The sequence below is a fragment of the Lynx rufus genome, unplaced genomic scaffold, assembly GCF_022079265.1.
Source record: "Lynx rufus isolate CCGP_SWC_20201006 ecotype Redwood Valley unplaced genomic scaffold, mLynRuf1.p SCAF_16, whole genome shotgun sequence".
Lineage (NCBI taxonomy): Eukaryota > Metazoa > Chordata > Mammalia > Carnivora > Felidae > Lynx > Lynx rufus.
In genome coordinates, this window is record NW_025814830.1 from 13175214 (window position 1) to 13189295 (window position 14082).

The 14082-nt window shown below is 35.2% G+C and overlaps 2 protein-coding genes across 3 annotated transcripts in view; one reads left to right on the forward strand and one right to left on the reverse strand.

Moving 5' to 3' along the window:
• LOC124511173 (zinc finger protein 568) overlaps positions 1 to 14082 on the forward strand; it is a 389983-nt gene that overhangs the window by 246062 nt on the left and 129839 nt on the right. The gene's annotated exons all lie outside the window — the stretch shown is intronic.
• The window catches only part of ZNF260 (zinc finger protein 260), a 143267-nt gene that overhangs the window by 63592 nt on the left and 65593 nt on the right, over positions 1 to 14082 (reverse strand). Inside the window, exon 6 of one of the 2 annotated variants that reach the window (XM_047078167.1) lies at positions 4615 to 7883. In XM_047078167.1, coding sequence (XP_046934123.1) covers positions 6693 to 7883 — 1191 coding nt within the window. In that variant the 3' untranslated portion in view covers positions 4615 to 6692. Of the gene's footprint in view, positions 8392 to 14082 lie in introns of those variants that run through there. The other variant, XM_047078166.1, reaches the window with a different exon arrangement.

Below are 14082 nucleotides of genomic sequence, written 5' to 3' on the forward strand. Positions count from 1 at the left end.
AATTAGATTGTCCCCCTTTCTCCAGGTTCATTATTTTTGATTGTTGAAGACTGTGTAATCTGATACTTTTCTAAACTATTTTTGCGTAGACTGTTTCTTGTCACATGTGACCACTTGACTATTTTTCCTTAGTTCAATTTTAGCTTTTTCCTCTATTAATGTAAAATTAACAGATGTAAATAGCATCTATTTATTCATTTTCTTTAACCAACTCATTTTTTAAATGTTTATTTATTTTTGAGAGATAGAGACAGAGCACAAGTGGGGAAGGGGCAGAGAGAGAAAAGGACCCAGAATCTGAAGCAGGCTCTAAGCTCTGAGCTGTCAGCACAGAGGCCAATGCGGGGCTTGAACTCATGAATTGTGAGATCATGACCTGAGCCCAAGTTGGATGCTTAACTGAGCCACCTGGGCACCCCTAACCAATTCATTTGAACAAACAAAAAAGATTTTCCATTTCTCCAACCCCCACTGTCCATACCTCTGGAAACCACCAACCTGTTCTCTTTATTTTAGAGCTTGGTATTTATTTTTGGCTTTTTTTTGTTTTTGATTTTTTTTTTTTTTTTAGAGTCCACATATAAGAGAGATCATATGGTATTTGTCTTTCTCTGACTTATTTCACATAGCATAATGCCCTAAGATCCATCCATGTTGCAACTGGCAAGATTTCATTCTTTTTTATAGCTGAAGAAGATCCTGTTGTGTGTATGTATGTATGTGTATACACACATATATCACAATTTCTTTATCTCTTCATCCATCAGTGGAGACTTAGGTTGTTTCTATACCTTGGCTCTTGTAAATAATGCTGCAGTGAACTCAGGGCTGCATATAACTTTTTGAGTTAGTGTTTTTGTTTTCTTAGGATAAATATCCAGAAGGCTAATTGCTGGATCATATGTTACTTAAGTTTATGTTGAATTTCATTATTAATCATCAGGGAAATACAAATCAAACCCACAATGAAATATCACATCATGCCAGTCAGAATGGCTACTAAAAAAAAACAAAACAAAACTAAAATGTTGGTAGGGATGTGAGAAAGGGAACCCTTGTGCACTGTTGGTGGGAATATAAATTTGTACAGCCACTTATGGAAAACAGTATGGAGGTTTCTAAAAAGAATTTAAAAAATTTTTATATCTGGACATGATTGCCCCTGAGAGCTCTCTTCCAGATTGCTACAATCTTGTGGGTCTCAGGATGTGATCCCCATTGGTTTTAAAAGTTAGATGTTTCGGAGCTCATCTCTCAGGTGAAGATCCTAAAAGTGGAGTTGCCCGATGTGGCATTCAATTCCTTGTTCTCCGTAGAAGCTCCAGGTTTTGAGTTATCTCCCAGTTGTGGGTTGCCACTCCAGGGCTGAGGTTTATGGTGAGATTGTTTCAGCCTCTCCTACATGCTTTGACGTGGTTTTCTTGTTTGCCCAATGTGTAGTTGTCACTTAGCCAGCCTTTACGTTTTTTTTGAGGCGATTACTCCATATGTAGCTGTATGTCAGTGTGTCCTAGGAGGAGGCGAATTCTACTGGTTCTTCCCTATTTTGCCATCTTGAACTGGAACACATTTTTACCTAGTCTGACAGAGTTTTTTGAATGCTGGGAACTGAAAGAAAAGAACACCACCACACAACCATCATCTTTTGTAGTCTTTGCTGATTGGCTCTGTGTTGGGATACTCCTTTACAATTTAGCTAGGATTTCTCTGAATTTAGGGATTATCTGGATTATCTGGATGTGAAATCTTGTCTTCTCAGGTCTTTCTTTAGTATGCTTCTTGGATGGGCAGGTGTATGCCTTTCTAAATCCCCCATGTATACATCTGATTTTGAATACCCTAAGTTCCCAGAGTCTTACCCTAGCTTTTCCTCCAGGCTGTGGATTATCTTTTGTGTGTCTCTATCCATGTCTTGCCCCAGATTTCTGTGGATTTGTAGTCCACTGTGTCTCTGTCTCTTGAAAATAAATAAACGTTAAAAACAATTTTAAATTAAAATTATAGACCTTATTAATAATGGGAGTTGGAATTTTACTCTCCTAATGAAAAGTGCTTTTTGTTTTACCATTTATTAGGAGCCCAGTAGAATTAAGCAGGAAAGGGATTGTCTTATCTTGGGCATTACAACAAAATACCAATAGACTGGGTGGTTTAAACAGACATTTATTTCTTACAGTTATACAAGCTGGGAAATCCCAAGATCAAAGTGCTGGCAAATCCTGTGAAGGTCCAATTCCTAGTATGTAGACAGCTTCTTTCTGTCTACAGAAAGAAGTCCTGCACTCACAGGACTTGTGTATACAAATGGAAAGAAATCTCTTTATGTTCTTATAATCTCTCTCCCACTTCTTATAAAGGTACTGTTCCCATCATGAGTGTCCCACCTTCATAACCTAATCCAAACCCAATTACTTCCTTAGAGCCCCATCTCCAAACACCATCACAATAGAAATCAGGGCTTCAACATATGAATTCTGGGGGGCTACAAACATTTAGTCCATAATAGGAATTTTTCTTATTCACCCAACTAACAAACTTTTTCTATAATATAATATTAAGCAGGGATGGCATTCAGATTACTTTGTTCAGAACTCTCATGCTGAAGGACATGATCATAGTTTGAAGAAATGCAAAGGCACACTACAATTTGGGTCAGGAAGACTTAAAATAAAAAATGTCATTTCTCTCAAAATAAATATATAAATTTAATGTAATTCCAACTATCAAAGAGTTTTTGTATTTTGAGAACACCATCTTCATTTATATAGAAAGAAAACTAGAATAGCCAATAAAACTATGAAAAACAGCAAGGACTTGGTCTAATATGCAGTATCAAAATGCAGTAAGGCTAGTGTTAAATCAGTTTATCAGTTAATATGGTATTAGTATAGAAGTAGAAAAATAAATTAGTGAAATGAAAATACAGGACAGGTTTTGGTACAAGTGAAACTACAAGCAGTTTCAGTTGAATGAGAAAAAGATCATATGGTTAAAGGATCACATAACTGAGTCAGTTAAACAGGAAAAGGATGGTACTGGTAAAAACAACAGGCCTTTCCTACTGACCCATGTGTAGAAAGACAACCTTAGATTTGCCTTCATACCAGTTTCCTTGAAGAAAATACTACTGTAGATTCATTTGTATCCTGTACCTAGATGAGGGAAGAGCTGTGAATTGGCATGAAGACATGGCTGGCCTATATGACTAAGGTATCATAAGTCTTGGGAAAACAAGGTAGCAGCTTCCCTGTGCTTAAGTGGGTTTCAGTCTTACAACTGGGTGTGCCCCATGCGATGGGGGTACACCATGCAGATACAGTGGTGGGTTATAGTAAGATATCCTGGGTAAGAACGTTGTTTCCCAGGGCTTAGGTGAACTGCACCCATTCGACCTTTTCTCCCTTCAGCAGTACATAGGTCCTCGAATCTATCTTTGCTTGGGTAGTTGCAGTATTGTAAAGGTGGTTTTGTTGTTGCTGTTGTTGTTTTGATCAGGACAAAGCTAATAATAAACCTAATGTTGGGTTAAAGCCTATTCTGTTTTTTTGATTGCCAGTTCAAATCTGTGATTGCTGTTGGTGGACACCGCAGATTGGTGTCAGAACTATGTGACTGCTGAGTAGATGGGTTATTTTAACAAATTGTGCTTGTATAACTGGAAACCCATCTGGAAGAAAATAACAATGAATCTTCATTTTATAGGACATTAAAAAATAAATTCTAGATATATTAAATATTTACATATTGAAAAAAGTAAACAATAAACAACTTGCAAGAAAACCTAAGAAAAATTACATATACAATCTAGAGATTAAAGTATCTTTTTAACCAATCCGTAAGCTTAGAAAAAATACATATCGATTACACAGAAATTTAAGATATTTTTATGGAAAAATATTTTTATGACAAAAATTAGGCAAATTCCTAACGTCTAACATATAAAGAGGTCTTCAAAATTGACAGATAAATAATCCTATAGGAAAATGAGCCAACAATGCAAAAATTTACAAAGCAGCAAATCTAGGAGCAGTTGAGGTGTATGCTCATCAGACAAACATAAATTTAAGTAGTATATTACCATCTATTGCAGGGTTAGAGGAAAGATGTGTTTCTGAAAATGACCGATATTATCTATTAAAATTAAAAAATAGTATATGTCCTTTAATCTAACAATCTTTTGCCTCAGAAATAAAAACATCTGAAATGTAAGGTCTGATTTTAAGAATGTTAAAAAAAAAATATTTACTGTAGGGTTGTTTGTGGTGGCAAATAACTAGCAACAAGTTGAATCAGTAGGGAATATCAGAGTAAATTTACAGTATACAGTATCACAGGTGTTACTCATCTTTATCTATCGTAATCATTGTTGCACCTTGGCACCAACCCACTGCAGGCACCAAAAGGTAATCCTCCTAGTTTGGTCTGAATTAAGAGTTCTAAATTGCTCTGGTGACTTCAAAGCTGTACAAATGGAAGGGCAAAACACTTAAGAAATACAAGGGGAATGTTTAATGAAGAATGGAAGAAAATAGAGGATAATTTAGATTCATGTAAACACATAAGCAACCCCTGGAATTTATAATCTTAAGACCAATCTTCAAAACTGCTAATAAGTGGTGTAGTACTATGGTTTTATTAGCATTTCATTATTTTGTATTTCAAAGAAATTGATATATTTGACATATGCCTAAGGTTTAAATATTGCATACTCATTTTTATCACTGTTCAAAAAGCATTAACAACTCTTTATGTGTCAGGTTGTTGTAGAAAGGGATCAAGTAAACAAAAATTGGCAAAAAGATTTGCTTCACATAAACAATACTGTTTAGGTCTCAGATCTCTTTTAGCACCATTTTCACCAAAGAAACAAACAAACAGGGGATTTATCAATTATATCTGGCAGAATAGAGAATAAAAATCTCTGAGGTTAAAATTGAAGTTAAAATGCAAGAGTTGAAGTTTTACTCAGTGGCATATTTAAAAATTTAAGAGTAACTTGGTTTCTTCATTTAAAAAATATCAAATTATTAATGCTAATACTGGTTATGTGGACTCTTAAAATTTCTGATGTTTCAGTAAAAACTAGTTCTTAGTATCAAGTCTGTGCAAGTATTATTAAATCATATGATTCTTAAACGTATGTAACCCACTTAACCTGTTGCAGAATCATGCTTTAATTTCTGAGACCACACGTATTAGTGATGTGACATGCAAGAGTACATTTAAATAATTTAAGCTACCATCCAATTAAAAAAAATAACTTCTAATAAAGGTATGATTTTAGAAATATTTTCTATAAAATAGTAGCATCTGCCTGGGATTGTGAGTCCATTATTACATGTACTGCATGTACAACTTTCCTACTCCTATCTTTATCTTTTTTAATTTTCAGGAATAGCACAAACAATAGAACACATATATTACCACAACCCAGAGTTAACTAACATTTTGTTATATTTAGTTGGAATCTTTATTTCTTTTTAATGATGGTATTTAGATACAAAACTGAAATATCCTTTAACAACCATGCTTGGTCCCATTTCTTTTCTGCTACCTTTCTTTCTAGAGGCAATCACTTTTGGGAAATGAGTGTGTATCCTTCCAATCCATTCTTCAGTTTTCCATAAAAATGTTCTTCCATAACTAATGCTTAATAATAGTGTTGATTTCATTCAAATTCACAGAGCTAACGATTATAACATATTGATCTCTTCATTTTTTTCACGCCACATGATTTTTCAGGTCTTTCTATTTATATATATAATCTGTTATGTTATACTTAACTACTAGAGAATATTCTACTGTGTGCCTATATCACATTGTATTTATCCATTTCACAAGCAACACACGTTTCCAATTTTTTGCTAATGTAATTCATGCTGCAATGAACATAAAGATACATGACTCCCTAACTTAAGTACATGTATCAGTTTCTTGGGTATATGCATGTACACTCAAGAGTGTGTGTTCTGGAATCTATTTTAGAAATTCTTTCCTACTGGAGGTATATTCTCCTATAAAATTCTCCTATAAAATTCTTATGTTACCAAGTTTTGCTTTTTGCATTCTGGTCTTTACAATACTTTTGGATTTCATAATAAATTCTTTAATGTATTACTATGGCAGAGATCCAATATTTTTTCCACATGAAGAATCAGTTACCCTGAGACCATTTTTTGAATCATCCATAATTCCCCTACCAACTTTTGATATCATCTCTATCAATTACCAATTCCCCATAAAGGCATGCATGTTTCTGAATACAATATTCTGTCCCAATCTTTGATTTCTATGAATGCATCAAGAACAAATACTTTTGATTACATCTGTAGCAAAAAATTTTAAAAATGACAATTTTGTCTCTTAATTTAAAATCTTTATACCTCTCATATCTTTGTCTTAATGCATCAGGTAGGCCTTCCAGAACCATGCTGCTTAGTGTCCATGACTGGATCCATACTTACTTCAATGAGATTGCTCCTAAAAGTACATCATTAACAATGTTTGCTGTGGGAGTTCTGGGAGCATAGGTTTTTAAACTATGATACTTATTAAAATTGTTAGTATTTAAGTTTTGATTTGTTGAAGTATTTTCCACATTCAAGCCACTTTATTATAAAATGAATTTCTGGTATACCATTAAGTCTGAGTTTTGCTGAAGCTTTTCCTAAATTCAAGGCGTTTATCGAGCTTTAGTGAGTATGAATTCTCTGGTGTCTAATATGATGTGACTTCTGGCTAAAAGCTTTCCCACATTCACTACACTGATAAGGTTTTTCTCCAGTATGGATTCTCATATGTAGAGCAAGAGTTGAGAACTGAGAGAAGGCTTTTCCACATTCATTACAACCATAGGGCTTTTCACCTGTATGGCTTCTCATATGAACAGTAAGAGATGAGCTTTGACAGAAGGCTTTCCCACATATTTTACATTCATAAGGTTTATCCCCTGTATGAATTCTCACATGTACAATAAGTGATGTGATTCGAGAGAAGGCTTTTCCACATTTATTACATTCATAGGGTTTCTCTCCTGTATGAATATTGTGATGTTTAATGAGGTATTGCTTCTGCCTGAAGATTGTTCCACATTCATTACATTTATAGGGTTTCTCTCCAATATGAATTTTCTCATGCTCAGTGAGATTTGATTTGCCACTGAAGGCTTTCCCACATTCTTTACATATATAGGGTTTCTCTCCTGTATGACTTCTCTGGTGTCTAATGAGGCTTGACTTCTGAATGAAAGCTTTCCCACACCCCTTGCATTCATAAGGTTTCTCTCCAGTATGTATTCTTTGATGGATAATCAGGTTTTCTTTCTGGCTAAAGGCTTTTCCACATTCATTACATTTAAAGGGTTTCTTTCCACTGTGGATATTCTGATGTTTAATGAGGTACTGCTTCTGGCTGAAGGCTCTTCCACATTGATTACATTCGAATGGTTTCTCTCCTGTATGGATTTTCTCATGCTCAGTGAGATATGATTTGCCATTGAAGGCTTTTCCACATTCCTTACATGCATAGGGTTTGTTTCCAGTATGATTTCTCTGGTGTTTAATGAGGCTTGACATCTGAATAGAAGCCTTCCCACACTCATAGAGTTTCTCTGCCGTATGATGTTTCTGATGAGAAAGGAAGTTTCTCTTCTGACTGAAGGCTTTTCCACATTTATTACATTTATATGGTTTCTTTCCTCTATGACTTCTCAAATGTAGAGTAAGGGATGAGACTCGAGAGAATACTTTACCACATTCAGTACATTCATGTGATTTTTCTCCAGTATGCATTTTCTTATGCTCTATGAGGTTTTCCTTCAGGCTGAAGGTTTTTCCACATTCATTACATTCATGAGGTTTCTCTCTAGTATGAATTTGATCATGCTGAAGGAGATCTGCTTCAGGCTTAAGGCTTTCCAACATTCTTATCACGCAGATATTTTTTCCAACAAGAATTCTTCAGTATTTCTTGACAATGTGACATAGATGAAAGCTTTTCCACATTCACCAAATTCATAGGTTTCTCTCCAGTATTAATTCTCAGGTATCTAATGAAGCTGAATTTATGATGAAAGACTTACATTGCTTATCCTGAGATTAGACAATTACAGATTGGGATGAAACATATAATATCAATTGTATTCTTAATGGTTCTTTCTTAGCTTCACTTATATTTGAGTATAAATTATGTTCTGAACTCTCTTAAACTGAGTCTCATACATAGAGATGTAGTTGTAAAGAATCAACATCTGTCCTCAAAGGAAATACTTTTCTGTTATGCCCAGGTTTTCTGAGTTTTTTCTAAACTATATTTTCATGGAGAAAGATGAGACTTAACTCTCATGTCTTCCATGATGAGTCTTCATCTATTTATAAATTTCCCAGACCTTTTCTAAAAGGGAATAAAAACAAAATCATCATTGAAAAGAGCTAATAACTGTAAAATATTTAGTGCCTAGCATGTAGTAAACATCCAATAAAGTGGCTATCATCATCATCAACATTTTTTCCAGTATTTTTAACAAAAATTTTTAAATGTGGTATTGTAAAATAGACTCTTTATTTCAAACCTAGTCCCACAGTAAAAAGAAAGCTTAAATACAAATAACATTCACAGGAGCATGTAGTTTAAACTGTTTTTATTTTTATTATTTTTTTAAGTTTATTTATTTTGAGAAAGAGAGAGGGGGAGTGTGCACACGAGCCGGGGAAGGACAGAGAGAGAGGGAAAGAGAGAGGATCCCAAGCAGGCTCTGCACCATCAGCACAGAGCCCAACGTGGGGCTCGAACCCATGAACTGTGAGAACATGACATGAGCTGAAGTCGAGAGTTGGGAGGCTTAACCAACTGAGCCACTCAGGCACCCTGCTCAAATTGTTTTTATTTTTTTATTTTTTTTTCAACGTTTATTTATTTTTGGGACAGAGAGAGACAGAGCATGAACGGGGGAGGGGCAGAGAGAGAGGGAGACACAGAATCGGAAACAGGCTCCAGGCTCTGAGCCATCAGCCCAGAGCCCGACGCGGGGCTCGAACTCCCGGACCGCGAGATCGTGACCTGGCTGAAGTCGGACGCTTAACCGACTGCGCCACCCAGGCGCCCCTCAAATTGTTTTTAAATGTAACTTTTGCATTTTATAAATCAGTAAAATAAAATATAAAGAACAGGTAACAAACAGGATGAAAAAACAAACACATAAGATTGGGAGAGCCTAAGATGAAAGGATAAAAAATAAAATAAATAGAATTATTAAAGAGGACATACAGTTAAATAAGATATTTATTCTGTATCTTCCTGAAACTCCATTCAAATGATAGTACGAGGATAAAGGGAATATACTCATAAACACTGCAGAGGTTGAGAAGACACCGGTGGATGAAAAGATTTAGGAAATTTTGAAAGGAAAGCAAATAAAGAACTATAAATTAACAGCAGAATCAAGTGGCTTAAATAAAAAGCCAGCAAAAGAGGATGCTACCTAGAAGCAAGGTAATTTGTGATACAGCTGTCAACACAAAGGCTCTATAACTGGAGTGACTGGGTAAGAGTAGAAGGTGGAACTTATAAAATGATTATAAAAGCAGCAGCTTATGTACCTAATTCTCCTAACTGGAAGGACATAGGAATTTATTATCCAAAGTATAACCAGGAGCCTCCAAACTTAGTGATGATAGGCAAAGTAGATACTGAAAAGAGGGAGTAAAAATTCCTATGTAGAATAGGGTTCCAACCCCTTTCTACTGCTGCTCTTTAGAAATGCTGGTGGTTGGTAGTGTCAAACAATAGATGGGTTGGTTTCTTTTTTCTTTCTTTCTTTCTTCCTTCCTTCCTTCCTTCCTTATTTTTATTTATTCTGAGAGAGAGAGGGAGAAAGAGGGCACACAAGGGGCAGAGACAGAATCCCAAGCAGGCTCCACATGGACAGCACGGAGCCCCATGCGGGGCTCAAACTCACAAACCATGAGTTCATGATCTGAGCTGAAATCAAATCACACACTCAACCAACTGAGCCGCCCAGGCACCCAGGGAGGGTTCTTTACTGAAAAAATGAAAAGGTCATGAAAACACTTACAGATATTCACATTTGGAGTCATTTAAAAGAATCATCTAGATATCTGACTAAATGCTGCATAGTGAAGCCCACCATTTTACAAGCCCCAACCATGCACAAAGATTACAATAGTGTTTCTGGTACCTCAATGTTAAATTTTAACATAGAGCTAAAGATCACAAAAAAAATGATGAAAGCCCTAATGTGAAAGCTAGATCAAAACAAATAGGAAAAAACAAGGAAAGGAACAAAAGAAACACACACATAAACAATACTGTAATTAGTATCACAGAAGCACTGAAAACACAGAAATATCAACAGAGTTCTTTTTCTTTTTTTAATTTTTTTTTCATGTTTATTTTTGAGAGCAAGAGAGACAGAGTGTGAACGGGGGAGTGCAGAGAGAGGGAAACACAGCATCTGAAGCAGGCTCCAGGCTCTGAGTTGCCAGCACAGAGCCCGACATGGGGCTCGAACTCATGGACTGAGAGATCATGATCTGAGCTGAAGTCGGATGCTTAACCAACTAAGCCACCCAGGCACCCCTATCAACAGAGTTCTATAAAGAAGTGCTTTTGCAAATAAGAAATATGTTGAACTAAAAAATTCAACAGCTTAGGGGAAAAAATTCCAGGAAATCTCCCAGAATAATTAAAAAAAAAAAAAAAAAAGGAAGAATGGAAAGAAGGAAGGGAGAAAGAAATAATGATTAGAAAATTAGCGGGTTAGTGGAGGCGTCTAAGAGGTTCAAGATCTCCTAAAGGAGTTCCAGAGAAAATATGAAGAAAAATTAATACAGGAAAATTTCTAAATTCCATCTTTCATGTTAACAAGTTGATCATATATATATTTATATACATATAATATATAAAATTCTGTATGTATAAAAGATTTTATTTTCAAAAGATTTTATTTTTATTTTTTTAAATGTAGTTTAGGGGCACCTGGGTGGCTCAGTCGGTTGCGGGTCCAACTTTGGCTCAGGTCATGATCTCACGGTCCATGGGTTCAAGCCCCACATTGGGCTCTGTGCTATCAGTTCAGAGCCTGGAGCTTGCTTTGGAGTCCGTGTTTCTCTCTCTCTCTGCCCCTTCCCCACACATGCTCTGTCTCTCTCTGTCTCTCAAAAAATGAATAAATGTTAAAAAAAAAAAAAAGAAATTAAAAAAGAACAAAAATGTAGTTTAATGTTTATTTATTTTTGAGAGAGAGAGAAAGCACAAGCAGGGGAGGGGCAGAGAGAGAGGGAGACACAGAATCCAAAGCAGGCTCCAGGCTCTGAGCTATCAGCACAGAGCCTGATGCAGGGCTCAAACCCATGAACCAGGAGATCATGACCTGAGCCGAAGTCGGACCCACAATTGACTGAACCACCCAGGCACCCCAAAAGATTTTATTTTTAAGTAATCTCTACACCCAGAGTGGGGCTTGAACTTACAAACCCGAGATCAAGAGTCGCGTGCTCTACCAACTAAGCCAGCCAGGCATCCCCAAGCTGATAATATTGTAAAATGGTTAAATCAAAAGTAGGTAAAATAGATGCATAAAATGTGAGAATAAACACCAGTTTATTGAGTTGAAAGTGGTTGCCTATGTGGAGGAGGAACTGTGGGTGACGAAGGATGGTGCAAGCATAACTATAATCCTATTTCATTTTTAAAAGCCCCTACATGTTATACCTGCAGAGATGTCCTTGAAGACTTGAGCCTTTTAACCTGAACTGATCTATAATCGTATAGTAACTATAGATAGTACTCTTTTTATCTAGTCGCAGTTAAGTTTCACATGGCTAAACAGCAAAGTACATATTAATGAAAAAAAGTAAAATAGGCCAGAAAACAGTCATTTTTGCCTTGAAATCTGATTTACTGCAGTGTTTTGATTATTGATACTATCATTTCTAGATACAGAAACTGTCGTTGCCCTCAATTTCAGTTTTCATTTGTTTTCTTTCTATCATTGTGCCTGAAATGACTGGCACCAAAGCTCTTCTTTTGTGAAGAGCTCTTGTCTTGTCCTCACTCTCAATCCTTTCTTTTATAAATGTTTTCTACTGGCTGCAAATCTTCAATGTTATCCTGATCTGTCCTGTCCCTCTCAAACTTTTATCCTCATTTTCTTTTTCTTTTTTTTTTTTTTAAGATTTTATTTTTAAGTAATCTCTACAACCAGCATGGGGCTCAAACTTACAAACCTGAGATCAAGACTTGTATGCTGTACCAACTGAGCCAGCCAGGCATGCCTCCTCATTTTCTTATAAATCACTGCAAGAGCTGACTCTAGTAATATACTGTCACTCACATCAATGCTATAATTTCTAAAATTAGAAAACAAAAACCCTCAACCTTTACTGCATGCCATAGGCAAAAATTTACTCAAAATGAATTAAAGACCTCAACATAAGTGTTAAAACTATTTCTTTTATAAAGAAAAAATGGTAGACTTAATCAAAATAAAAAACTAATGCCCTTCAAAAACACAGTTAAAAAAAAGAAAAGCCAGACTGGTAGAAACTGATGAAGGGCTCATATCCAAAATATATAGAACTCCTAAATCTCAGTAAAAAAAGGTAATCTAATTTATAAAATGGGTAAGAGACTAGAAAAGATATTCACAAAATCAGATATATGAATGGCCAATAAGTACATTAGACGTTCATCCAAACTAGTGATCAGAAATGCATATTAAAATCCCAGTGAGATACATTACACACCCATTAAAATGGCTAAAATTTAAAAAACTGCCATTCCAAGTGTAAGAATGCGAAGCAACTATCTCTCAAAAAACTGTAGGTGGGAATGAAAAATGATACAGCTACTTTGGAACATAATCTGAGTATTTTATAAAGTTCAATATATACTTATTCTGTGCAGCAATCCCATTTCTAGGCATTTATTCAAGAAAAATGAACATATATGTTGACACAAAGACCTAGTATATGAATGTTCATAATAGTCAAAAATGGAAGTAATCTAAATGTCTATCAATGACAAATTATGTCCATACTTATAATAATAATCAGCAATAAAAAAATGAAAATTCATATACATAACATGAATTAATCTCAAAAATGTAAAACTAAATCAAAGAAATTAAATGCTAAAGATTATGCAGTGAATGACTACATTTATATGAATTCTAGAAATGGCAAGTCCTAGTAACATAAAGCCAATTAGTGATCACCAGGGATGGGGGAGGGGTATGGCTCTACAGCAAAAGGGCACAAAGAACTGTTGATGGATCTGTTCTATATGTTGGTTTCGGTGTTGGTTTTATGACTGTATACAATTACCAAATTTATCAAATAATATACTAAAGGGGTTGACTTTTATGGAAATTATACCTCAATAAAGCTGAAAAAGTAAATCTTTCCACACCTGAAGCTCTACAACAATCACCAGTTATTTATTAATCATCTTCTTTGTGCTCAAGACTGCAGATAACAAGGGTAAAATACCAGCTTTTGTCTCAATGAGCTTCAATGTAGGTCTTAAACATGAAAGGGAAAAATACAAATGTAAGAGAGCATATACTTAGAATTCAAGTTGCTCTGGAAACTATAATATGCTATGGGAATAGAAGATTAGAGATACTGGGCTAAAAGTGATAATGAAGGGACATTTTAATAAAAATGAAGCCCAAGGGTAAATGATGGATAGGACTTTGATAGATGGCTCACTGCACAATCAAAGGCGAAGATGCAAATAATTTCATATATATGAATGGGGAGGGAAGAAGGGTACAACTGATACTATTTAAAACTGAAATAATAATCACAATTACCAACAATGTGGGAAAGAGAGGAGGGAGACTAAAAATACACTAAAGTATAAAATATACGTCATTCCTTAGTGAGGAGTAAAGTATAGTACCTGAAGAAATGGAAGACAAAGACTAAGAAAGTTATGAATATAAAGGCAACCAAGAGAATATAACAAAATAATTATTATAATAAAATATAACAAACTTTCCATTATTTTCAGAAGGAAAGGCATATGTACTCAAGGAAATCAAAGATCCTATAGTAAAGG